The sequence below is a fragment of the Ambystoma mexicanum genome, chromosome 4q (genome assembly GCF_040938575.1).
Source record: "Ambystoma mexicanum isolate Mex_15411 chromosome 4q, UKY_AmexF1_1, whole genome shotgun sequence".
Taxonomy (NCBI): domain Eukaryota; kingdom Metazoa; phylum Chordata; class Amphibia; order Caudata; family Ambystomatidae; genus Ambystoma; species Ambystoma mexicanum.
Window position 1 is genome coordinate 901045047 of NC_090928.1, and position 25386 is coordinate 901070432.

The window sequence follows — 25386 nt, forward strand, 5'->3', positions numbered from 1 at the left end:
GCAATATGGAGACATTTTAATGAAAATATGTGTAAACATAAATCTATTAATTGAATAATCCCATTCATGTGTTTGCTTTCTTTTAATAGTTGATTCAAATGTTCATTTTATAAAAACACTGTATTTGTGTAAGGGTGGGCTATTAATTTGTGTTGCACGTACATTCTAAGAGCAAATTGTTCTGTACTTTTTCTACTTCAGGCATTGCTTTCTTCAGAACCCAAAAATTGCAAAGATGGGCTGTTAAAGAGGACAATGAAGGAACTTATATCCTTGGCCATGCCACTGAATGAGTCACAGAGTACAATCCCACAGGTAATTGTCAGTGTTAACCAGAATCGTTTTGCCCATCTGCATCATGGTGGTTCATTCTTTCAAATTTCAATTCATAAATATGCTTTTCACTTGTGATCAGTGGGTCAAATACATCCAAGCAAGAATTCAATAAAACCGAAATCCACTTTATTTATTTTCTTATGCACACAATATTGCCAGATTGTAGAGTCTAAAGCAGGAAAACGAAATTACATCCATACCAGAAACATGCATTTTAATTAGATTTTTCCACAGTTTTGAGTATTTGCAGTTACCAAAAGGAGATCGATTTGGAACAATAAAATAGACATATAAATCAAAGTGGAATACACTTTGAATTACATAGGTTAGGAGGATGGTTTTGAACCAAGAATTTTCGCTCTGGAGGAGGGACTGCCTATGATTACCTGATCTAACAATTAAAAAGTATGTCGACTCCATGAATAGCTCTGCATTTGTTGCATCAAGCTTTGGACTACTTCGACTTCTCTGAAAGTTCTTGTGTATTTGATAATATAATTTCTTTTTTTTAAATTGCTACAACTGTTAGTTGTGGAAGATCTGGGGAGAAAATTATGTTATTTGTGATATATGACAAAGTTCGCCTGAATCTGGGGACATCTAGTGGGGTGACAAAGGGGGCTGGATGCACCCTGTGCTAGTGAATGATGGGAAGTGTTATGGCCAACTACACTTAATCCTCGCCATAAGGCAGAGATCTGTCACATGATGCCATTTAAGCAAAGTGTTCCTTTAAGGGAGTCGCCTCCCATACTTGACGTTTTGGTGAGATTTTATTGAAGGATACACCATCTGTAACCGTCCCAAACACAAGCCCTGCCCTTAAAGAGAGCAGTCCTCTCATAGCAAAGCAAATAAGATACTAAAGAATTGAAATGCCTGGATTTCTATAGTCATCTGCTCAGATCTTATAAACACTACAGATTCGTCTACTGTGCATTCACAGCAAGCCCACACAGACTAGAAAGGCAACCAGATTTTCCTACAGCACTTGCATAGTGAGTCCATGTAACAAATTGATGCTGCATCGGTTTCCTGGAAGTTAAATAGTGCAAGTGGTGAAATGACTATATTTAAAAATGCTTTTATTTTACTCATCATCGAATAGCACACCCACAGAGAGTGAGTTCTAGCTCCCTAGACCTTTTACATTAAATTAATGCTGTTAAGAACCCGAACCTGCACAGGCACAGTGGAGCGAAGTGAAATCCAAGATGGCTCGCCACTCTGAAAGGTTTGGTCTGGCCCAAACCCCAAATCATAACCATGTGAATGAATCAAAAGTAGCCAATCAAAGCCCCTCACTCGTTCACATATACCAGTGCAGACGCTTACAGGAAGTCCAACCCTAGAGGGGAGGGCCAAAGGGCCATATAAATTGTGGTGGTATGAATTATGAGCCAGTTGGAGAGTTAGAGTTTGTTATCAAGATCAGAAAGGGCAAGCACATTCTTTGCCTAAAGCAGGGTATGGGTGAGACCCAACCTGAATAGGGTAAGCCCATGGTGGGGAGAGGAACCAGTATATAGCTTTGAGGAGAATGCCAGAGCAGTGAAGTGGAGAAGGGGGAAGTCAGCACTATAGAAAATGGAGGTCAGAGAGCCCTCATAAATCCACCTGTGGAAACTGGGCAGGGCAAACCTAGTTCACTGTATCTTAACATTGAAGAGAAGCTCTACTACTGCTGTGAGCTTGTGGAGGTAGACACTGCAATGAATACAAGGGCAAACCAAAGATGGTCATATCCCACCACCAACCAAAGACCAGCTGAAAGGAGCCCAGAGAGAGTACTCTTGAGACCATAAATAAGAGGGAAGTACCTCACAACTTGTCAGCTTGATAAGGGAACAGTCGCACTGTTGGAACGATTGAAGGAAGTGTATTCTGACACCTTATGTTTGGGTTTGACTCCAGAGAGAACGTTTGTGTGTTAATTAAAGCTCGTTTAAACCTGAGAATAGTGTTCAGCCTCTTTGTTGACCTCAGTCAGCTATTGTAAGTCACCCCATTTTATTTATTTTTATTGTTATCCGTTTAGCAAACAGTTCCAACATCAATTGTCCAATGTTTGACCTCTTACAAGTTCAACCCATTAACCAAAGAACAAATGGCTTGTATTTTCTACTACAGTTTCTCTAAGAGCCAACCGCATCAGCGTTCCTTACCATCAGCCTGCTACCGATTTCACCCCAAATCCCATATTCCGTCCACCCTGTCTTACAGTTAATTAATAAAGAACTTCGCTCTTTAGCCCATCGGAGATCCCCATGGGCTTATCGTCTGGTGAGCTCAACCGTGAATGCACCAGGGCATTCCATGCCGCCACATTCTCTGATCTCTCTCTGTCCTGCCTGAATACCCTAGTACCATACAGTGGCCTCAGGCATAAACCAGTGCCTCAGGTCACTCCACCAACCTTTTATGCGAGGGCTCTACAGTGACTTCCAAGCCTTGCCTATCCTCGTCTTAGCAAGTATCCAGGTAAAATCTAACATAATATTTTCTTCTTTCGCTGCTTTGGGTAGTGGGAAAATGCAGAGCACACAAGCCTCCGCTGATCAGCTACACCTCACAATGACCCCTCCATTCAACCTAAGCTCCATATACTGCCAGAACCTCCCAATCACCGGGCATGCCCAATACATATGTTACATATCTGCCCTCTCCGTTTCACATCTGGGGCAACCCTCATTTGTCGAGCTGGAAAATTGTGAAATCACATGTGGCGTCATAAAAGCCCTGTGGAGAACATAGAACTGGGTAAGCTTGAATCTAGCATTTCTCAAAACTTTCTTCGGATACAGAAATGCTTTAGCCCACTCTTGTTCCCGGGAGATCCGGGAATCCCCGCCAAGTTACGATTGCCCTATGCAGGAGTATGGAATGCATCATGAATTGATCTGTATGCACCCCAAACCCACAATATCTCAGAACTCCAGGAGCCATATAGTAGAAAACAAATCCCCTGACCTCACAACCCCTTTCGAGGGGATTGGGTCCTCTGACGTATTCCATATCTATGACAGTAATCACAACAGCTGTGCTGCTTTGGAAAATCTTTTGGCGTCTGCGTCCTACGTCGATACGCCGCCCTCGAGGACCCTCCGACGGCCGACATCACTGGATGTTATAAGTAGGACGCACAACGCCCGTAGCCTCAGTTCCGTTTTTTCCGCGAACTTGTTCGCTTCGGTAATCTCGGCGCGCCTCGACTCTTTGGAGTTTCTGTTGTTTTCTCGGTTCTTCGAACCTGTTTGGTGTTTGTGAAAGATTTCTTCGTGAAGATGTCTACCTCGTCTTCCACACTGCGTCTGGGCTTTAAGAAGTGCGGGGACTGTGGGTCCAAGATGTAGGTCACGGACTCGCACAACGCCTGCCTCTGGTGCCTCCGGGAGGCCCATGACACGGATGATTGTGTCGACTGCCTGTCGCTCACGTCGAAAGCCTTGCGGGAGCGCAAGAAGAAGTTATCGGTAGGTAAGGTGTCCAGGCCCCAGAAGTCGAGGTCTGCGTGGCTTTCGACGGACGACTCGAGGGGCGACTCTCTGCGTCGTCGTCGGAAGTCCAGTGGGTCTCGGTCCCAGAGTCGGTCTTGCCACTCCTCTGCCTCTTTGAGGCACTCCCGGAAGCGCTGTCATCGGTCGCCTTCCCTGTCCTCATCCGAGGACTCTGCCCGTCGGCGGGTCGCTTACCCCACCAAGCATGCGACACCGGAGGAATGGGCTTCCTTCGGGAAGAAAATGTTGCCGATTCTTGAATCGCAGGGCACTGGTCCGTCTGCGCCTCCGAGTGGGGTCGGTCGTGATCAGCCGAGAGACACCGCTCGCACGCCTTCGGGCTCAGGTGATCGTCACGATTCGTGGGAAAGGTCCCACTCGGACAAGGGAAATTGTTCTCGGCATGCCTGGTCCAGGTCCTGGTCCTCGACGCGCTCAAGACCGCGTGAACCTGTGAGGTCTTCGAGGAAGACGTCAACGCCTGTGCCGCCGAGGTTGTTGACGGACTCTCTCGAGGCGCCACCTCCGAGGAAGTCGTTGACGCCGTCGGCGCCCAGGGTGTCGAAGGACACGCTCTGGGCTCCGTCTTCGACCTCGACGCCTTTCGAGGCTGTGTCGACGGGGGTACCCCGTGGCTCGGGAGAACCACCTAGAAAGGCTCTGGCCAAGGTCAAGCATGGCTTTGGTTCCAGTTCTGTGCCTTCTTACCGCCATCTGGAGTTCATTTCAGAGGTGGATGAGGGCTCTGATGATGGCATGGTGCCTGACACGGTGCCAGACGAGATTCTCTTGGGCCATAGCCAGTTTGAGGACCTGAGGAAGTCCCTGCTTGATGCTAGTGGGCTGGACACCTCTCCGGAGGTGGAGTTTTGTAGGCCTGAGCCTGGCTCTCATGCCAATTCTTCGTACCGGCACCTTATGTCAAGGGTCAACGAGTACTTAGGATGGTCTGCTCCCCCAGGGGAGTTTGTTCAGGATGACCTTACGGATATCCTCGACATTGGTCCACCGACTGACCCGGTACTGCCGTTTCATATGGCTCTGCAGAGGAGGGTGGCGGCGGCTTTGACTGCTCCGGAGAGTCTCCCGGCAGTGAGCAAGTCTTTGCTGTGAAAATATCGCCCAGCCAGTAGTGACCCCTGCTACTTGTCCAAGCACCCTACTCCAGAGAGTTTGGTGGTGCAGGCGGCTACGGCCCCGGCAAAGCAGTCATCGTACCCTACCATCCCTCCTGATAGGGACGACGAGCGTTTTGACGGCTGGGCGAAGAAAGTGTTTTTTGCAGGGGGTATGGCGCTTCAGGCGGCCAACTCCATATGTGCCTTGTCTCGTTTCACGCACACTCTGTGGAACTGTGTTTCCTTGGCAGCTGAACATATTCCTGAAGGGGACGAACGGGATGGTTTTGTTGCCATGGTTCAGGATGGCAAGGATGCCATGTGTGAGGCCGTTCAGTCGGGTTTGGACATGGCAGATTGCTTCAGCCGGTCCATGGCGGCGAGCACCGTGATACGCAGGTTTGCATGGTTGCGGAAGTCGGGTTTTGCTCCTGATGTGCAGGCCCGGCTCCTCAACATGCCCTTTGACGGGGAACATCTTTTTGGCAGCAAGGCTGACGAAAGCCTTCAGATGTTGCAGACCTCAAAAGCTGCAGCAAAGTCATTGGGCTCTGCAGTTTGACAACCTCTGCCTTTTTGTCCTAGGGGACAGCAATGGAGGGGAGGTTCCTTTAGTTATTACTCATCCTTTGGTAAAGCGAGAGGAGCTGCCAGTCAAAGGGGCCACCGTAGGAGTGCCAGAGGGGGAAAACAAGGTACTCGAGGTGCCAAGGCTGCTCGGGCTGTTGCCTCTTTACCCTCAGGCAACGCCGCAGCCACTTCAGCTCAGTCTTTGCTCCGGCGTGGGCCCAGAGGACGTGGTACCCGGACCTTCTCGACTTGTCCATCTGCCCTCCACGTCGTCTTCCCTACCGAGACGATCTGCTCTCACAGGAGGGGGGTCGGGTTCCCCATCCAGAGGTCAGATCCCTCAACCTTCACGCTTGGTTTCTGAAAGGTTGAGGTATAAGGATTGGGACCTCCCTGAAGACGTGATGGAGGTGTTGCTCTCGGCCAGACGGCCCGCAACAAAATCCCTGTACCGTTGCCGGTGGCGTAAGTTCTGCGACTGGTGCAGGGTTAAGAATGTGGATCCTTTTGCATGTGACATTCCCATGGTTCTGTTTTTTTTTGCTTTCTTTGGTCCACAGGGGCCTTCAAGTGGGTACCATTAAAGGTTACCTGGCGGCGCTGTCCATATTTAAGCGCTCATCTGAAGAGTGTTCCTATTTTAAAATTCCTTTAATTTATCCGTTTCTGAAAGGGCTCCCTAATGTGCTCCCTCCGTCACCTTTCCAGGTGCCCAGTTGGGATGTGAACCTTGTTCTCAAGTTTCTGATGAGTGCTCCGTTTGAGCCTTTGCATTCATGCCCTTTGAGACTGTTAACTCTTAAAACTGTATTTTTGGTCGCGGTCACTTCCGCTCGCAGAGTGAGTGAGTTACAGGCACTTTCAGTTAAGCCACCCTTCACTGTGTTTCATAAGGACAGGGTTGTCCTTAAAGTTCGTCCTTCCTTTCTTCCGAAGGTGGTGTCGGAATTTCATTTCGGCCAGAAGGTTGTTCTTCCGGTGTTTTATCCTCCTCCACATCCTGGTAAGGAAGAGGAGAGGCTCCATAGGCTTGATCCTAGGAGAGCGTTAAGCTTTTATATGTCACACATGTCCCGGGTCAGAGTGGTCGATCAACTCTTCATTGGTTACGCTGGAAAGCGTTTGGGACAAGCTGTGACGAAACAGACTTTGTCTTGCTGGATTATTTTGGCTATCTCTTGAGTGTTACCGCTTGGTGGGTAAGGACCCACCGGTCGGGTTACGGGCCCATTCTACCAGGGGTATGGCTGCCTCTACTACCCTACAGAGGGGTGTTCCTATTCGTAACATCTGTGATGCAGCCACCTGGGCTTCGGTACATACTTTTGTACGTTGCTACTCCCTCGATTCCATCCGGGGGCAGGATCTGGCCTTTGGCAAGGCGGTCCTTTACTCCGCAATTTGATTGGGCATTCTAAATTTCTGTTTTCTAAATTCTTTTCCCACCTCCTTGCATTGGTACTGCTTTGGGAGTCTGTCATAGATATGGAATACGTCGGAGGACCCAATCCCCTCGAAGAACAAGTTACTCTCTTACCTGGTAACGTTCTTTCGATGGGATGGTCCGACGACGTATTCCATATCGTTCCCTCCCTGCCTTCCCCGCTACCGAATTTCTTATGCGATTGCAGCTTACGTTTCCGCAAGGCTTTGTGTGGTCAAACTGGCAGAAGACTGGTGCCACACGTTCTGGGAAAAAACTACAACTGAGGCTACGGGCGTCGTGCGTCCTTCTTATAACATCCAGTGCCGTCGGAGGAGGGCTCGAGGGCGGCCTATCGACGTCATCGATGCAGGACGCAGACGCCGAAAGATTTTCCGAAGCAGCATAGCTGCGGTGATTACTGTCATAGATATGGAATACGTCGTCGGACCATCACATCGAAAGAACGTTACCAGGTAAGAGAGTAACTTGTTCTTCTCTTCCCATGGAGTTCAAATCAGTGCAAGGTCCTCTTTATCTTCCCCATAGAGTGCTGCCATGGGTATATTAGGGGAATATGGCTCACCCACCTCCAGCAGTTTCTTGTTTAGAGTCCAGATATTCCTACCTAAATCCAGAATGTATGGGAGGTCCCGGATTCTAGCGTTCACCAGCCAAAGCATTTCCTTCAATAGGTATGGTGTAATCGCTTCCCGTAATAGTGTGCTCTAACGTTTCCACATCTGACAGCCACCCAGCTACGTGCTGCAGTTGTCCCGCCAAGTAATACTACTAAAAATGTGGCAACCATACCCCTCCCTCCGCATAGTCCCTACACAATGCATTCTGGGCCACCCTACGTAAGCCAGAGACCCATGTGAAGCCACCAATTACTGAATAAAGCCCTCTGAAAAAGGACAGCGGTATAACGTATGGAATGTTGATAAAATTATTCAATAGACGAGGGAGGGCCAAAAACAAAACAAAAAATATGCAGAAACTAAATTTTTACGAAATATGTCTTTCCTTTAAATAAAATGAGTTTTGCCTGTACAGTGTTCCGCTCGTGAGCAAGTTTGATGTTGTGATATATGCTGACCCCCAGATAGCTGAACGTTCCAGTCTCCCATCTGAGCCCTAAGTTTGTTAAGCGGGATTCATTGAGCCCCGTCCAATTTGCTAACAGGAATATGCATGATTTCTTCCTGCACACAGTAATACCAGATAGTAGCACAAAATGATACAGTACCTTTAAGAAGTAAACCAAGTTATCCTCTGGCTTATGTACATCCAACAGCATGTCGTCCCCATATTGCGAGACATGGCACATCCCATCTACTTGGAGCCTGGCTTCTCTAAATTCCACCCATAAGAACACTGCCAGGGGCTCCGAGGGCCAATATAAAAATTATGAGTGTACTTGTACATCTCGCCTCCTTTCTTCCATCCTTGTGAGGGTCCCCCAACATGGGGACGGTACCGAAACCGCTGGCAGCAATAAATTGAGCTTCCTCTTTAAATTTAGCATAGCATGCGGCGGCCTGGCCTCTGGTGTCAATACGTTCCCGAGACCGAGCCTCCGGCACCTCATCTCAGTCCCTTTTTCTTCATGAACGATATCAGACCTGGCCGCAAGGCGCAGGAAATTCTTCCGCTTGTGCGGCTTGCAGCTCTCTCGGTCACCGAGCCTTGAAGAATCATCTTTGCCGCTGGAGGGCGAGCTTCCATTCTGCTCCTCCCAGTCATCTTAACTAGGTAGATCCTTTGTTTATCAAGGCTCTTCAGCACAGAGACCACTTCCTGGGGGTTTCCACAGGGAAGGGTATCTTGGATTCTGGTTCTGGCATGCCCAAGGCTGTTAAGGCTACCGGCTCCCAAGCCAACAGGCTCAGGGGCTCTCTGGCCGGTAAGGCTACCGGCTCCCATGCTGAGCGCCCCAGGGACTCTTCTGAGCGGTCCACGCAGGAGCGATCCAGCTCGTCGTCCTCTTCTGCACCAGGGTGCAAAGGATTGTTGTGTTCTGCTTCCAGGAGTCCGTTCGAAGCACGATGTAAAATGACTACTGTAGCCGAGGTCGTCCCTCCTACTGGAGTCGCCTCGGAGATCGTTAAGCAGGGTGATCTGACTATCGGCCGTGGGTTCTGGGCCTACCGGGTCCATCTCCAAGGTCAGCGCTCCTACTTCAGGATCTGGGGCCAAGGAGTGACCTTCCATGTCTGAGCCAGCATGTGGCACGGGCTGGCGCGTCTTCCCTCCCAGGGCGTGGCCCAAAGATGACCGTTAAGTATGCAGCAGAGCCTGCAAGGCCGCCAGCCATCTTGGATTCAGACTCAGGGCTTCTACCAAGTCCTTCACCTTCAGATTGGGCATTGCAAGAAGGTTCCCGTCCCTTTCCTTCAGGCAGTGGTGACGGGTCCCGGGTTACATCTACCACTCTCAGCCTTACGGATACATGCCCCAGGCTCCCAGACACTTCGATCAGGAAAGGAGGCCCAGCCCGGCAGAGGGTGACATGCGATCCGGTGACATGCGAGGATCGCTTTTTGGAGCGCTTCCTCCTCAACATGTGCTCACTGTAACGCTCACCTGGAATCCACGTGGACGTCACTCAGCCTGTTCTGACCTCTTACGACCCCGAATCCTTCCCTGGAGTCTACTCGACTGGAGACTGGGCATGAAACACAGGATTGGTAGAGTTTAACTCCCTATTGTCTCTGTGTGCTTGAACCCCTTCTTCCACGGGGTCCAACCCTTCCCTTTGATCCACAGCTCACCTTGTTTTCTTGGAAAGTGTGCTCTCCGTCCTGCTTTCAGCACTGGGGCGCGTTGATTGATGCTGGCTCGTTGCTGCCTAGTTACTTCCGACAGATAAGTATAATGAGTCTTTTGAACAGTTCTCTAATTTCGTTCCTTTCCTTCCTTAGATGATGGCCAGCGTCCGGGGATGGCGGCATGCTGCTGAGATGAGTAGCGCTGACGGTGAGTGAGAGCGCGATGCGCCCCTTTCGTATTTGTATTGAACTGAGTTCTTTTTCTGTGTCTTTTAGGTGCCCCGACGTTTTCAGCGTGGAAGCCGGTTATGAAGAAGAAATGCGGTGAGTAAGTGTGGTATGCGGCGCCTCTAAATGTTTCCACACTAACCTGGAGTGTCTTTTCCCTCTTGCAGATGGATGAGAAGTTCCTTTAATGGACACGTGTTTAGACGCCAGCCAGACTTTGTCTCCTACTTGGTAGTTGGGGGCCTTTGCTCGGTGTTGATCAGCAAACTTCTTTTGGCGATTCTTAGCTTGAAGTAGGTGTTCAGCTGCCCTTTTAAAGGTTTGAGAAATGGTTGTGTGCAAGGTTTTGACTGCTGGCATTTCCAAGATTGTAGGAATGTCCAACTCAGAAGTACGTGGGTGCCTGCCATAAATGGTGTAAAAGGGTGTCCGACCAAGTGCTGGTGTGTAGGGAATTATAAGCATATTCAGCTATCCATAATAGGTCGAACCAGCTTCCTTCAGCTTGGTGTAAAATGCAACGCAGATACTGCTTGAGCGTCTGATTTGTCCTCTTAGTTTGACCATTTGTTTGGGTATGGTGACTTGTGGATAGCCGGGTGTCGATCTGGGCCATAGAGCAGCATTTTCTCCATAAGTTAGATACGAATTGAGTACATCGGTCTGAGTCCAAAACTGAAGGAAACCCATGGAGACGTACGATGCCTTCAAGAAATGCCTTTGCCAGAGTGAAAGCATTTGGGAGCCCCTTAAGAGGAATGAAATGTGCCAATTTTGAAAATAGGTCCACGACCACAAGAATAGTGTTAAACCCTTGCCTGGGTGGTAAGTCAGTAATTAAATCGAGGGACAACGTGTGCCAGGGTGCTGGTGGGATTTCCAATGGTTGTAATAGCCCAGCCGGTTTCTGCTTGGATGACTTGTTTTGAGCACATACTCCACAAGATAGGATGAATTGGATAATGTCTTTACGCCACGTGGGCCACCAATAATTTCGTTTTACCTTGGCTAAGGTTTTAGCGATTCCGGGGTGGACCTCAATCAAGGAATCATGATAACCGGACATGACTTGTTCTCGTAGTTCTTGGTTTGGTAAGAATAAACGATTCATGAAGTAAGGCAACTGATCTTTTATCATGTAAAGTTCTCCTTGTGCACTCCAAGCTTGTAATTGCTCCAGACTCATCAGGTTTTGGATTTCTTCATGTAATTCTTTCTGAGTTATGGTTGCTGTGATTCCTAGGAGCTTGTCACTTGGGATGATTGATATTGGGTCAGGGGTCCGATACCCTTGCTCTTCCACCCCCATACAGGAAAGGGCATTGGCCTCCCCGTTTTTCACCCCTGGTCGAAATGTAATCACGTAGTCATATTCAGCAAAAAAAAGAGCCCAACGTAGTTGTCGTGAGGATTGGGCCTTTGCCGTTTTTAGGTACTGGCGGTTCCGGTGGTCAGTTATTACGGTGATTGTGTGTCTGGCGGCCAAGAGGGAGTGCCGCCATGCCTTAAAGGCTGACTTAATGGCCAGGAGTTCTTTGTCTGTGATAGCGTAATTGAGTTCAAGGGGTGTGAATTTACGCGACCAGAAGGCAACAGAGTCTAACTGGCCCGTTTTGTGGTCCTTTTGTGAGAGGACGGCTCCCATAGCCATGCTTGAGGCGTCCGTTTCCACCAGGTATGGGAGATCAGGGCGAGGGTGGTGTAAGATTGGGGCAGATGTGAATCTTGCTTTGAGTTCCTGGAAAGCTTCCTCGGCTGAACCACACCCAAAAGACTAGACTGCACATGCAATTCTGGGAACCCAAATATGTGGGGGAATCCATCTTGTCCACATCAATATACTACTATTCCAATCCCCAATGTTATCCTATGGGAGTGAGTGAGTCTGGTGCCACAAGCGCCAAGTCTGACTCCAAGTGGGTCTTTGGAGGGATGGAGAGGCCCTTGAGGGTCATGTAGGTGATCGTGGCCTGGCTCCAGCCTGACATCTTGGAGGGCTGGGGACATGATGGGCAGGAATCATGACACTCACCCTCGAGTATAGGGGCTCCTCATGGGCCTTGTCAAGGAGGTGATTCCACAAGTCGTGCCTCCTAGGCCTCCTCCTCTGGGTCCTCCTCCTGTCCCTCCAAGAGTACCAGTGCCACAGCCTGTTCCTCCTCTGGTCCAGGCCCTGTCGGTGCTTCCGAGCCCTCCTCCTCCTGTACCACCAACACCACCTCCTCCCCCGCAGTCGCTCAGCTGCCTATGGGTGCTGACCAGGTGGGGACCCCTCCTGCTCCTCTGACCCAGGTCCCAGACTCCCCTCTGTCTGGAAAGAAGGGGGGGATGGAAGATGACGCAGAGGACGAAGAGCCTTCGGCATCGGTGAAGGCGTTTCATGGTCGTCTTGAGGGCCTTGCTGAGTATTTGGGGGTCCCTTAGCCAGAGCAGAACCCCCAGGAATCAGGAGTGATGGTGGAGTCTCTGCCTGGAAAGAACGGGGGTATGGAAGATGACGCCCACGCACAGGACGAAGAGCCTTCGGCATCCGTGAAGGTGTTTCATGGTCGTCTTCAGGGCCTTGCTGAGTATTTGGGGGTTCCTTAGCCAGAGCAGACCCCCCAGGAATCAGGAGTGATGGCGGAGGTTCTGGCCTGGCGCATCACGAGCCGTTCGACATTCCCCTTCAGAACAATGTTCTTTCAGCGGTTAGAATGGTCTGGGAGAAGCCCTTGTAAACACTGTCAGTACTCACTCAGTTCCAGATAACAAGATGGTAGTTTTGGAACCTGGGCTAGCCCTGCTTCAGTCTTATACTTCAAAATTATTAGGCATTAATGTCAAGACACTTCAACCCTTACAGGTAGGCAAGGCACTCTTCCCTTCGGGGACTTCCAAAAAGGGGGCAACCTCTCTGCCTCTTTTGTCTGTCTGACTGTCACCACGGGTAACCTGCCTCTGCCCAGAAGACTGATTTCCTCTCAACTTCAGTAGTCTTCAGTATTACAGGTTATTTCCCCAAAGTTATTTCCAAGCACCCAGTTCCCCCTTTCCCAGACTTATTCACACCCCTTCTGTCCAAGTAATTACCCTAAAGCCGTAGTGCCAGTCTGCAGGCAGCAATGCCACCCTTATACCTAAGGCTACTGGTCTGTTGACAACGTCACCTTTTTCGTGGAGGGGTTTAAACAGTACTTGCTTCACTGGAAACAGAGTCAGCCTCTTGACTTGGGTGCTGCTTGTTATTTGCTTCCGTCTAGCCACGTTATAAAATAAAGAATGTCAATTCAGGTATCTACAAGGTTTAGTCTTCAAAATGAACCATAATTAGGCACACAGGACCACTCTTTACGATGGATTTTCGACTTAAAGACTTGAATGGAATTGTTCTCCTGTGTAAAGTTAAAGAGACAACGTCTGACTTCTTTCGGGAAACGTAATTGGTCACACACGACCTTCCTTTGTGCTTGTTTCACTAGTAACGTTTGTGAAACAGTATTTCTGTTTTTTCGAAATAAAAAACGGCATTCCTTTTTCACAAATGAAGGTACACAAGCACTCCGGTAAAAAGAGCAAGTATTTAACAATGAATGAAAAGGTCTTTACTTTCCACGCGATGGCTCCGGCTTCCAGAATAGACACGCTAGTTACATTTTAATTGTTAACACAGTACCTGAAAGTAACAAACAACTTCTGCTTGCTTTCATTTCTACACAAGTTGTTTTGAAGCTGGTTACAGTTACCGGCAAGGCTTATTAAGTGTGTCTGAGTGCCGAGCTTCACTCACCGGCATCAGCGACACTGCAGTTGCCTGTTGCTTCGCACTCCAGACTTCCTCAACGACTTCTGCTTCTTTGGGCTCACTTGGGAACCACACCCTTTGGCAGCAGGGGTGTCTACAATACGGGCTTCTTAATTGGGGGCCTCTTTTGCTCCCGAAACCCTCGACTCGCCTTCTACCTCTGGCCTTGTGTTGTTGCACGGTCACGGCTCTGAATTCCAGCAACTCGACTCACATGGGAAAAATGTACTTCCAGCACGTCATCCTCTGCGCAGCCTCTGCAATACAGGTTTTGAGAACACAGGACCCTCTGTTAGGGAGAATACTCATTCTATGGCTAATTTCCCTTACCTATAGGGGACTCTATAGCTGGATTTGCTGGATTTGAAGGGTTTGTTTTTTTCTCCTGCTAAGAGTGAGACTTTTTTCCCACTCTTAGGCATTTTTGCATCTGTGTTTAGACTATTTTTGTGTTTAATGTCTATGGGGTTTTTCTCACCTCCATAGGAACCATCTTTATTCACATGTGTTACACAGCACCCTCCCTACAGTGACACAGGGGTGTTGTAACGACCCCCAAACATAGACTCCATACCCTGGGACTGACTACTGTCTCCCAGGGCATGTAAAGTCCCCATTGACTTTACTAGTCAATGTTTATGAACTAAACCAGTACAACCCATCTTACTATGGAGGTACTGGGAAGGGTTAATAGTTTTTCCCTTATGTTCATTTTCGAGAGGGTACCGTACAGTCCCTCTCTCAAAAGTTTCTGGCTGGTGGCAGTGGTTAATACTGTAAATATTCGACTGCAAATATTTTCCTATGGGATTTTCCCATTGTTCGAGGCTACCACATTTTCTGACAGCCTCTAACATCCCGCCGGTATATTTTAATATTAACTTTACTCTGGTAGGTTTTATTTGCCAGAACTTTAATATAACTTCTTTCTCGTGTCTTTCTCTAAACTCCTAACCCAGGTTGGGGATCCTTTGTTCGTCCTTTTGGCGGGCTTCTGCCAAGAAGCCCTCCTTTCAGCACCTCTGAGTCTGGGATGGGTCCATTGTGTGGGACGGGGAGTAGGACCCCTGGACAGGGTTGCCTCAGCAACCCATGTCACACTCTAGATTAGATAGAATCCTGATAGGCTGGAGGGTCTCCCGCCAAGGTGACCACTCCACTGTGTGAGTGACAACTAGGCTGTATGAATGGGGATCTTTTTGCATAAAAGCAGGGTCCTGAGGACTGGAAGAGCCAGACTTCGCCACTGGAACTAAGAAGCCGAAGATGAGAGAAGCCAAAAACATCTGCAACGACTGAACCACCGGTGAAGCCCTGCTGCAGCGTCTCACCACTTTTCTCCACACGACGAGAGAAGATCTTCCTCTGCAAGAGCCTTCTTCCCTTGTGCTGGCGGGGCCAACCAGTTTGCCAATCGCCTTCCTGGACCTGCTCTGGTCGAATCGCCAGTACCCTGTACTCGGAGACCAGATAGCCAGGCACCAGTCCACCCGGACCGCGATTTAAATGAGCGTACCTTTTATTCGTCGGGCAGCACCGCGGCTGGTTTCATCACTGGGTAGTGCAGTAACTCGAACCTTCCTCCAGCCTCTCTTCCTCTGCTGGATCCTCCAAACTGCAGGAATTAGCAGGAACAACTGCCACCGCAGGAGCCATTTCTTCATTTTAAAGGTACATTGTTCCACCAGGCCGCACTTTCTGTGTGGTAATGTTAAAGGTGTTTTAAATCGTTTACCTACCTGTTGGGTTGGCCGCCCCTCTCTCTTAACATTGTCTTTTACCTTCTGCATCCACCTTTTCAAATAGTTAACCAAAGACTTGACTGCAGCTACAAGAACATTTTGCTCCTGGGCCCTTGCCCTGTACCACTGACTCTGGCACAGGCCTATTGACTCTGGCTACATTCCATTCCATTACATTACATTAGTAGTGCGCGCTATTGACCCTCAGGTATAAAGGCGCAGATCAAACAACAAGTATTATACAAACAATAGGACCCAGGACACTACATCCTCATACGAACAGAACGAAAAAAGATAAAAGGGGACAGGCTGATGTGTACCACTTGGTGAACCGGCTATACACCTCCGGTCATTCAAGTAGTTTTCTCTGTTTAGATTAGGCAAAAAGGTGTGTCTTAAGTTCTTTCTTGAAGACTTGCAAGGACTTCTGATGCCTTAATCGGTCTGGAAGTTTATTCCAGAGGGAAGGAGCCCTAACATTAAAAGCCCCGTTTCCTGCCTTAGCAGTCCTGCTTCTGGGCTGCACAATCAAGTTTTGTGTTCCTGATCTAAGGGAGCACTGGTTAGATTTCTCTATTATATACTTCTGTAAATAAGTCGGCATAACTTGTTGCCTAGACTTAAAGGCAATGACCAGGACTCTGAAGACTATCCGAGCTTCTATCGGAAGCCAATGAAGAGATATTCTAGCCTCGGTTATATGACTATACTTAGGGAGTCTGAGAACTACTCTAACCGCCCAATTCTGAGCAACCTGTATTCTGCGTAATTCTAGTTGACTAATGCCTAAAAGAAGACTACAGTAATAGTCCAACTTTGCCCCGATTATTGCCCTGGCAATAGTCTCTGCACACTCCTGTGAAATCATAGGCCTTAGATGGGAAAGAAGCTTAACATAGTAGGTTACTCCCGCCACAACCGTGGATACATGAGCCTTCATACTTAAAGTAGAATCCAAGGTAACTCCCAAGATTTTTGTTTTCGGTAGTGGAGAGATGATATCATCACCTAACTTGAAGGAGCTATAAGCTGTATCAAGATTTTTTAGAGCCCTTGGGCTACCAACGATCAGTAGCTCTGTCTTCCTACGGTTCAGAGCAAGAACATTTTCCAACATCCACCGTTCGATTAAGGCAAAAATTCTATTTACCTCAAACTAAATAAAAGGCTAAAGTAATAAAGGCTAAATTAATAAAGGCTAAATTCCTTCTCGAGATTGCTTATCAACTAGAACTGTGTTGGTGCACCTACCTCTTATAACCACATTTTCCTTCCCACTTTTATAACCTGTGATGTGCCATTTTGCTCGGTTTTCATTTCAGTATTCTTTATGCTAACGTACTGCCTTGCCTAAACTTGTTCACAAACTTATGGGAAGTGTTGCTAGGGTGTGTAAGAAGATATTTCTGTATAACTTGTGCTTTCCCTCCCTTGTGAGAAATTGTCAGAGTGCCATTTGTGTTTGGTTTTCACTGTGCCGTTTTGCTCAGTTTTCACTCTTGCTCAAACTTGTCTACAATTTAACTAGGGAGTTGTGTATACTTTTCTTGACTGAATTTAACTTGATTAATAACTGTGATAAATGTGTTTAACTAGAAGTATATAAAATAAATATATATATATATATATATTCTTTTTACTAAAAGCTTTGGTCAGTGTTTCCTTGTGCCATAGTACTGTAGCCCTATTGTGTAAACCCTGAATACTGCTCATCTCCCTCTTGAGATAAGTCTGACTGCTCAGCCACAGCTGCCAACTAAATCTTTGTGGTACAGACTGATACCAAAGGGGATTTATTGCTCTCACTTGTAGTCCTAATCTTCTGTAGTGCTCCCTAAGGGAAATGCACAGTATTCTAGCTAACACCCTCTCAGAATTTGCAGGTGAAATCTGCTCCCTTTACGTTCCGGTGTCCCTTCCGTGTTCGCACTTCCTTGTGAATTGCAGGCCTCATGCTCCTCTACTACTACTACTACTACTACTACTACTACTACTACTACTACTACTACTACTGCCAGCCTTCCAACTCCTGCTGCAGCCTTTTATGCCCCACAGGTTTACAATTGGCTTCAGATGTAAGCGCTCAGCCCCAATTGCCTGGCTCCTGAAGTGGCTCTTGGGCTTAATTGCCTGACTTCTACATCTACATACCTCTTCAGTCCTCTTCTTCGTCCCAGTTCCTCTAGGATTCTGTAAAATATAGTTTGTTTTCCCAAAGTTAGGGTTTTCAACTTCTTTGGTTTGGCAAAAAGCAATCAAAAGGGTGGGATTATGGGGAAAGTGAAAAAAGGGTTTTTTTTTCTGCCCACTCAACAAATAAGGGCAAATGACCTAAAAGCATCCTACCCTCATGTCAAGCGCCCATAAATTCCCAGCGTTGTTCCAAGCTGGTGAAGAGATGGTCAATGTGTGTATAAATCCCATGCACACCCGAGTAATATGAGAACTCCTTTGTGGTGCCCATCCGCTATCCCCAAATATTCCTTAAATTTAGACCCCCTAGCAATTTCCCAAAGGTTTTTGCTAGTGGGGCTGGCGTAACATACTTTTAATTTTATCTATCCAAGGGTGGGTTCAGCGTGTGATTATAATCCTCTGCCCAGGTCCACACGATCCCTCTAAAAGGAGCTATTGTAGCATATGAAGCGAAAGAAGGAAGACTACTCATGGTTAGGGGCATAAGTGTTGATAAGGCACACTTCTCTGTTATCCACGTAGCCATGTACCAGCACCATCCGCCCTTCGTCCTTTTTGTAAAAAAAATAAATAGCACTTACCGAGATTCAGCTGCAGCTTTCCTGCTCTGGTCTCCGGTCCGCATCCTCCGAGTCCCGTCACTAATGAAGGGAAAGCCACCCAGCGGTAGACTTTGTTTACTACAGCTGGCTGGCTTTCCCTTCATTAGTGCTGCAAAAGCAAAAGCCAGCACAGGAGGGCCTCCATTTCACAAAATGGCGGCGCCCCTGTGCTTGCTTTTTCGAATTTTGAGCTTGAATAGCTCAAAATTTTACATAGGAAGTTTTAAAACGGAGGATGCTAGTATATTTTTTTTTATGTGGCCTATCTATTTTTTAAATAAACATTTTTACTAGACCATCCCTTTAAGTCTTTCGTGGTAGATGTCACCTCCTCCACTTTCACCTCTGTCTCACCCACTCTGGCAGTGGAGAAAAAGAGGGGGTGGACCAAATAGACCAAAGATGACAGGTTACTATTTCTTAATTCATAATAACATCATATTTATTGTACAAATACAAAGAACAGTTTCACAAAAATTAATAAATTAGGCTCAGTTGTACGAAAAATATCCCTCCACAATCGTTTCATTCATAACTCACACAGGCATTCATCTTACTCGCATACGTTGGGACAATGAGGTAACGTATGATTACCATCTCAAATATTAATCAGACAAATGTCACTTTAACACTCTTCTATTCTATGATGTGACCCTCCAGGGGTAGAGAAAACTATAGTCGACATATGTTTCGGTTGAGTTCTCAAACAAGGGTAGGGATCCCCTTGTCTAGTTTATTTTGTTCAATCTTCCTCAGGACGGAATGCAAACGCTAGATTTGCGTTGCCTCTTCATAGCACAAAAGGTAGGGGGTGTGTAATAAGAGCCTCAATTCTCCTCTGGGCTACCAGGGGTCGGTGACTCAGTACTTGGAATAAATCCTGGTGTGTATGCTGCCAATAATGGGGCTTCACGTCACAATTCTGTCTCTCCTGCAATGGCTCTCTATGGTATTGTAGGTTTATATGTGGACTGCTGTCCGGCTCAGTGTGGTGGGCGACAGATCAGAAATGGGAGCCAACCCTGTGTTTGAGTACAAGGCAATAAACCTATAATGACCGCTGACTGGTTCAATAGTCGCAGCTTAGCGAGCGCGTGCGCGCATAGTCAGGCTGTGTAGCTTCTGACAACTTAAAGATTGCTTATGGACGCTGGCGGCAGTGGCCCGCGTCTGTAGCCTGCGTCTGCTTGCTTGGACACCCACTCTGGCAGCCAGGGTTTTCACATCTTGTCTCAGGAGGCCAATATCACGTTTGCACTCATCTATTTGCGACTCCATTGACACTCTGAGGATTGCAATTGCATCCAGTATTTTCGCATACAGACCCTTCTGTATCTGCATGTCCCTGTCAGATTGCTCACCTGTCTCTGGTAGGAGCAGTCTGTACCACCTTCCTATTCGCGAATGCATCAATTTTAGTTTGTTTTGTCTTTGCAGAGGTCTTCTTTTTTCCTTTCTGACATGTTTCTCAGAGACACCAACGCGGGGCTATCTTAGCGTCCCACACAATGAACCTGCTATTGCTTCCTCAGTTGGGGCACTCTAAACACGACAATAACCCTGCGCATGAGCACTGTTTATAAATATTGTCTACCTTCTGCACCCTGGCAGGTACCCCTCCAACCCACTGTGGTGCCCCTGGGCTCTCCTCCATCCTCCTTAAATGGCACAGCTTCGCCAGTAACAATCTTGTGGGACTTACTGGTATCTCTATCGGTGCCCCATCACCACTTCTCTCAGTACTGCTGGTACGAGCGTGTCATTCTTAGGCCTCAGGGGTTAGGTAAAATCCTGCAGCCATCCTCCATTTCCACGTTACCGTGGCTGTATTCGCCCGATATCCCTTCCAACCTATTGCTACTCCGGGAGTTCGATTTGGCCTCCCTCATGCCTGAATGTGTTGTGGCTCACCGCCCCCCTTCACTTTCCACCTCCCAAGCACATACTAGGCTATTGCCAGTGCTCAGTCCCTCAACTGCCTGCTCCCACTGTCTGTGGGTGGCCTCAATGCAGTACACCGCTACTGGCTATCCCGCTCTTCCTCCGGGTGCGTCTAGCATCTATATAGAAGCACCACTCCCTGTGACCTTAGTTCCTTTTTTCTGTGCACTATGCTCGCTTTAGGAACAGAGCTTCTTTGGACGTGTTCTCGTTCTTTCATTGTTATGCCCGAATCCATCAAAGTCTTCTGGATTTAAAACCCTGTGTCGACTGGGAATGTCATATGTCTGTCTCAGATCCTAATAGGATCTGTCTTTATTGCCTCTGTGCAGGACATGACACACAGGATTATGCATTGTCTGTCGATGCACCCCAAGTCACTTTGTGAATGGGAGCCACAACCATTCGCCTTCCTCCACAATAAGCGTGACGAATGGATGCGTTCGAAGTCACCCAGCCTTGATCGTCATATTGAAGAACGGTGCCCGGTCTGCAAGGGCAAAAAGAAAAAGAGGCACCTAAAGAGATCCGTCTCACGGCAGTTTTTTAAAACACCATTCTTCTTGCTCATCGAAGAGGAGGAGCCACCACTCCAGGGTGTCTCCTGATGATCAGGCATCTCTGGTGCCTTTCCCCACCCAATCTTCGACTCCAGAGGAAGGGAAGGCCTACAGGGTTAAGGCACTTGACATCTTTGCCAAGGTACCAGCGGCCTCTGCCCTGGTGGCTTCGATCTCAGCCTGCTGGAGCCGATGTGCTTGGACAAGCAGGCAGAGACACCAACAAATTGCGCAACCGTGCGCCCACAGGCCAGACCATGTGAAGGATGAACAAGATCACTTCTCAAGGTTGCACCCTTTCATCTTTGGATGACGGTCCTCCGACCTCATCACTTCCTTCCACCATACTGGGATTTTTTGGGCGTACATACCCTGCTCCCTGGGGGTACTTTCATGTCTGACTTGGAAGACAGTTATGATAAAGAGGGGGCCCCTATTCATTTTTGATTGGAGCCCCTTCAACCTAGTGAAGTTAGGGATTTAGTCCTCTCTGTTAGAAGACCCGCCACCAAATCCTTTTATGCATGCCAGTGACGTAGGTGTTCGGCTTGGTGTCAGGAGAGGGATCTTGACCCTTTGACTTGCTCCACGTCCTCTTTTCTGGAATTTTCTGCTTTCTTTAGCCCCGACTGGCCTGCGATTGGCACTGTGAAGGGGCACCTGCTGCCAGTTCAGTTTTGAAGAGAATGCCAGAGCAGAGCCCTTTTTTAACAATCCCCACCGTCTGACAATTTCTGCAGGCTCTATGCAATCAGGTTCCCACATGCGCGTTTTTTGTTCCGACTTTGGATTTAAATATAATGTTAACATCTCTTATGGGCGCTCCATTTGAGCCCCTTCATTCTTGTTTTTTAGGATTTCACACCATCAAGGTTCTCTTCCAGGACACCATTGCTTCCACTAGACTGGTGAGTGAGCTCCAGGCGTTACTAGTTAAAGCTCCATGATTGGTAGGTGGTGATTAGCGTGAGGCCATCCTTCCTCCCTAAAGTGGTCTCTAATTTCCATCCCTTTCAAAAGATCCATCTTCCTGTCTTTTTTTCTCACACTTCCAAGGCAGAGGAACGATTCCATCAGCTGGACCTGGTGCAGGCCTTAGCTACTATGGACTAGAGAAGTCCGGAGAGAGGACCAGCTTTTTGTTGCCGGGACCTATGATGAAGAAAAAGTTTGAAAGGTTTCTCAAAAATGTATGAAATGGTTGACTTTTGAGGCGCAAAACAACGATGACTCCCAACACTTAAACGTGCAGTAAAATTCTGAAGATGGCCAACAGGTGGAGCGAAGGCAGACCACTGTCGTTGGCTGGGCCAGTATGACCCAAAGTGACAGCAGTAGGCTCGACAAGTGCCAAGCAGTTTGTTTAAGTTTAAAGCAAAACTGTTTTATTATTACAGGCGATTCCCAGCCTGACAAAAGGGAATATTCATGACCATTTAAATTCATGAAAGATACCCATGCTGGAGATCAGGAGTTACAGGTAAGTAACCTGCTCCATGTCAAGGTGCTGTGCTCCATGACCTCAGTTCCTTTTTTCTGCCCACTTTGTCCGCTTAGTGAACATGCTAATCCTTTAAATTCCCCAAAAATATTCAACCCGTCTAATGTTGTGGGTTTCAAACCTTGCATGGATTGCTGTCGGCAGCTATCTGTGTCGGATCCTTAATTCATATGTTTGTACTGCTTAGGGGAGAGGCACGATATCAACGATTCTGGGTCATGTCAATCCATGCATCCCAGTGTCCTCCTGGGAAGGGCAGCTAAACTCTTCAACTACTTCCTCGAGGAGCCAGGTGAGGGCGTGCGGCGTGGAGCACCTAACAGAGGACATGTCTCACGCGATGAAGGACCAGAAGAAGAAGAACTACAAGCGGTATCGCTCGTCGGGCAGTTGTTTCCAGCGTTATTCTTCTTTGTCCTCGTGGAAAAGAAGTCATCGCTTCAGACACTCTGCAGAAGTGGTGCCACATTCCCAATCAGTCCTCCACTCCTGAGGAATGGGAAACTTCTCCTTGAAGATGCTTGGCAAGTCCTTGGCACTGATGGCTTCGACCTTCGTGCTTCTGGCTTCTATGAGACCCAACGATTTACCACAAACCGGAAGGTGAACACTCATGCACGTTTACAGGCTCAGGCCTGAACCTGAAGGGTGACAAGGTCTCCCAGCACTGACGGGCTCTTCCTTCAAGTGTCGAAGCCTCACTGCCGGTTCCACAATAGTCTTCGACGTTATCAGTGCCGATAGCTACCGGAGCCCATCTGGAGTATGCCCCTATTCCAGCAAAGCTATTTAGCCATTTATGATGAAAATACGCCGGATTTATGATGGGGAAGGTGAAATCATACCCTTTGGGATGCAACCAATGGGATCCAGAGAGGAATGAGAACATATGCTAAAACAATTATCAGAATACCAATAAAATATTACAATGGGAAATAGATTGGCACAGGTTCAACAGAAACAATTTGAAGATTATCAATATACAACTAATAATAATCTGACCATTTTACTGTGAAATGACACAAAATCAAAATAAGCAAACATATTATATACAAATACACAAAACACAAAACAAGACAGTTAATCCCCCCCATGAAATTATTCACTCCAAAACAAATTTAAATCAAAATGAAACCTTTTTCAACAAAATACATGCATAAAACTCATTTAATACACCCCATTGCTCTTTTTAAAGTTCTTTTCTATTTAATGCATCAAATTTGATTTATTTCTAAACGTGAAAGCAGCTGCACCTGTACTATCCATTCCTCAACACATGGTTTTTTCCTTGTTTTCCAAAGGCGCAGAATTTGCCGTGTCGCCACCAAAAGGACCTTATTAACCCAACAAAGTGTTGCATAACTCAGATGGCGTGTGCCAATTGGAGATTTCAAACGTACAGCTAATGGTGTTCTTGGGAAAGTCATTTTCCAAACTAAGTCAACCCTATCCAGAATATCACTCCAAAAACCCTTAACCCCTGTGCAGTCCCACAACATATGAAGCATAGTTCCTTTTTCCTTAGAGCAACTCCAGCATACATTATCAATTCTTAATCCCAAACTGTTCATTTTATCTGGGGTCTAAAAAAGACGCTGCAAGATCCTTTGTTGAATGTAACGCAGATTCAAATACATTTTCATCGTAACCGGGACCTTCCATAAACTTTCCCAATCTTTTATCATAATTTCCACACCTATTACTTCAGACCACGCAGTCCGCAAACTATCCCATGAAAATTTAACATTTTCTTCTATCGGGAAGAGTTTTAAATAACTTGACACCACCCGAGGAGCAACAGAAAGGAAACTACACCATTCCGGTCTTTCTAACAAAGGTTTGTCAAACATTAATAATCTCTCTTCTATCAATTTTTTTAACAAATTTTATCTCCTTAGCTCACGATTATTCAGTGCATACTTCCTTTTGAAAAACTCGAAAGATAGCATTCCTTCCTCACACCAGACATCGCTCATTAGAAATATACATTTATTGATCCAACTTCTCCAACATAACATTTTATTATCAATTTGTAGTCCTGGATTCTGCCAGATGGAGGCCTCTTCATATATGTAAAGTCCCTGTCCACACCCCACAATCAGTGAAGTGACTGCATCTTTGGTAGCAAGTATTGTTTTTAAATTAGTTACTGATATAGGTAGTTTATCAAATGAGTATAAGTATTCAATTTTGAAAGGTCTTATTTGATATTCATCTATCTAAGCCCATATTGGAACTCCTGGGTCATTCAGGAAAGAATAAATAACAGATTTTATAATCAAAAAAGCTCTTATAATAGTTTTCAAGGATAGGGTAGCCAAAACCCCAATTGCTTACACTCCGAAACATCAAGTACCGAGGTACGCTAGGTCTTTCCCCTGCACCCCATAAGGATCTTGAAAGACTCTACACGACCCAGAGATTTTTTCATGAATTTCAAAGGAATTGACTGAATTATATATAAAACTGTTGGGTAAGAGCACCATTTTAATGGCATTAATCTTTGCCCAAATAGTTAACTAAAGTGTGCTCCATTTATGAATGTTCTTCTTCAGAGCTTCTAAAACCTTATCAATATTGAGCTCAACTATACCTTTCATATCTCTCGTCAAATATACCCCCAAGTATTTCACCTGCTTATTTTCCCACTTACAATTCCAGCCCAACAATTGCCTACGCACCGGGGTATCCCGAGCCGGGAATAAAACTGTTTTTTCCCAATTAATTTTGTAACCCGAGAGTTTGCCCCCCTCATCAATCATATTCCGTAAAATGACGCCCTCTACTTCAGGATTATTTACAATAAGTACAACATCATCCGCATAAGGCAGAATTTTAATTTCAATCTCCCCTAATCTGAAGCCTGACAAACTATAAGACTGTCGAATAGATATCAAAAAAAGTTCAAGAGCCAAATTGAAGAGATAAGGCGATAAGGGAGATCCCTGGCAAGTACCTTTTAAATAATCTAAAAGAAGCCGATAGAACCCCATTCACCCAAATCCTAGATCGGATACCTGACTGTAATGCCCCAACAGCAATTATGAATAGAGGACCAAAACCCATCTTCATCAATGTAAAATTTACGAAAGTCCAATTCACACTATCGAATGCCTT

The 25386-nt window shown here is 46.9% G+C and overlaps 1 protein-coding gene across 3 annotated transcripts in view; it reads left to right on the top strand.

Annotated features, from left to right (window-relative positions):
* Window positions 1-25386, top strand: part of THADA (THADA armadillo repeat containing) — a 2999906-nt gene that overhangs the window by 1617689 nt on the left and 1356831 nt on the right. For all 3 annotated transcript variants that reach the window (XM_069608464.1, XM_069608463.1, XM_069608465.1), the window contains exon 24: window positions 202-315. In XM_069608464.1, coding sequence (XP_069464565.1) covers window positions 202-315 — 114 coding nt within the window. The remainder of the gene's footprint in view (window positions 1-201; window positions 316-25386) is intronic.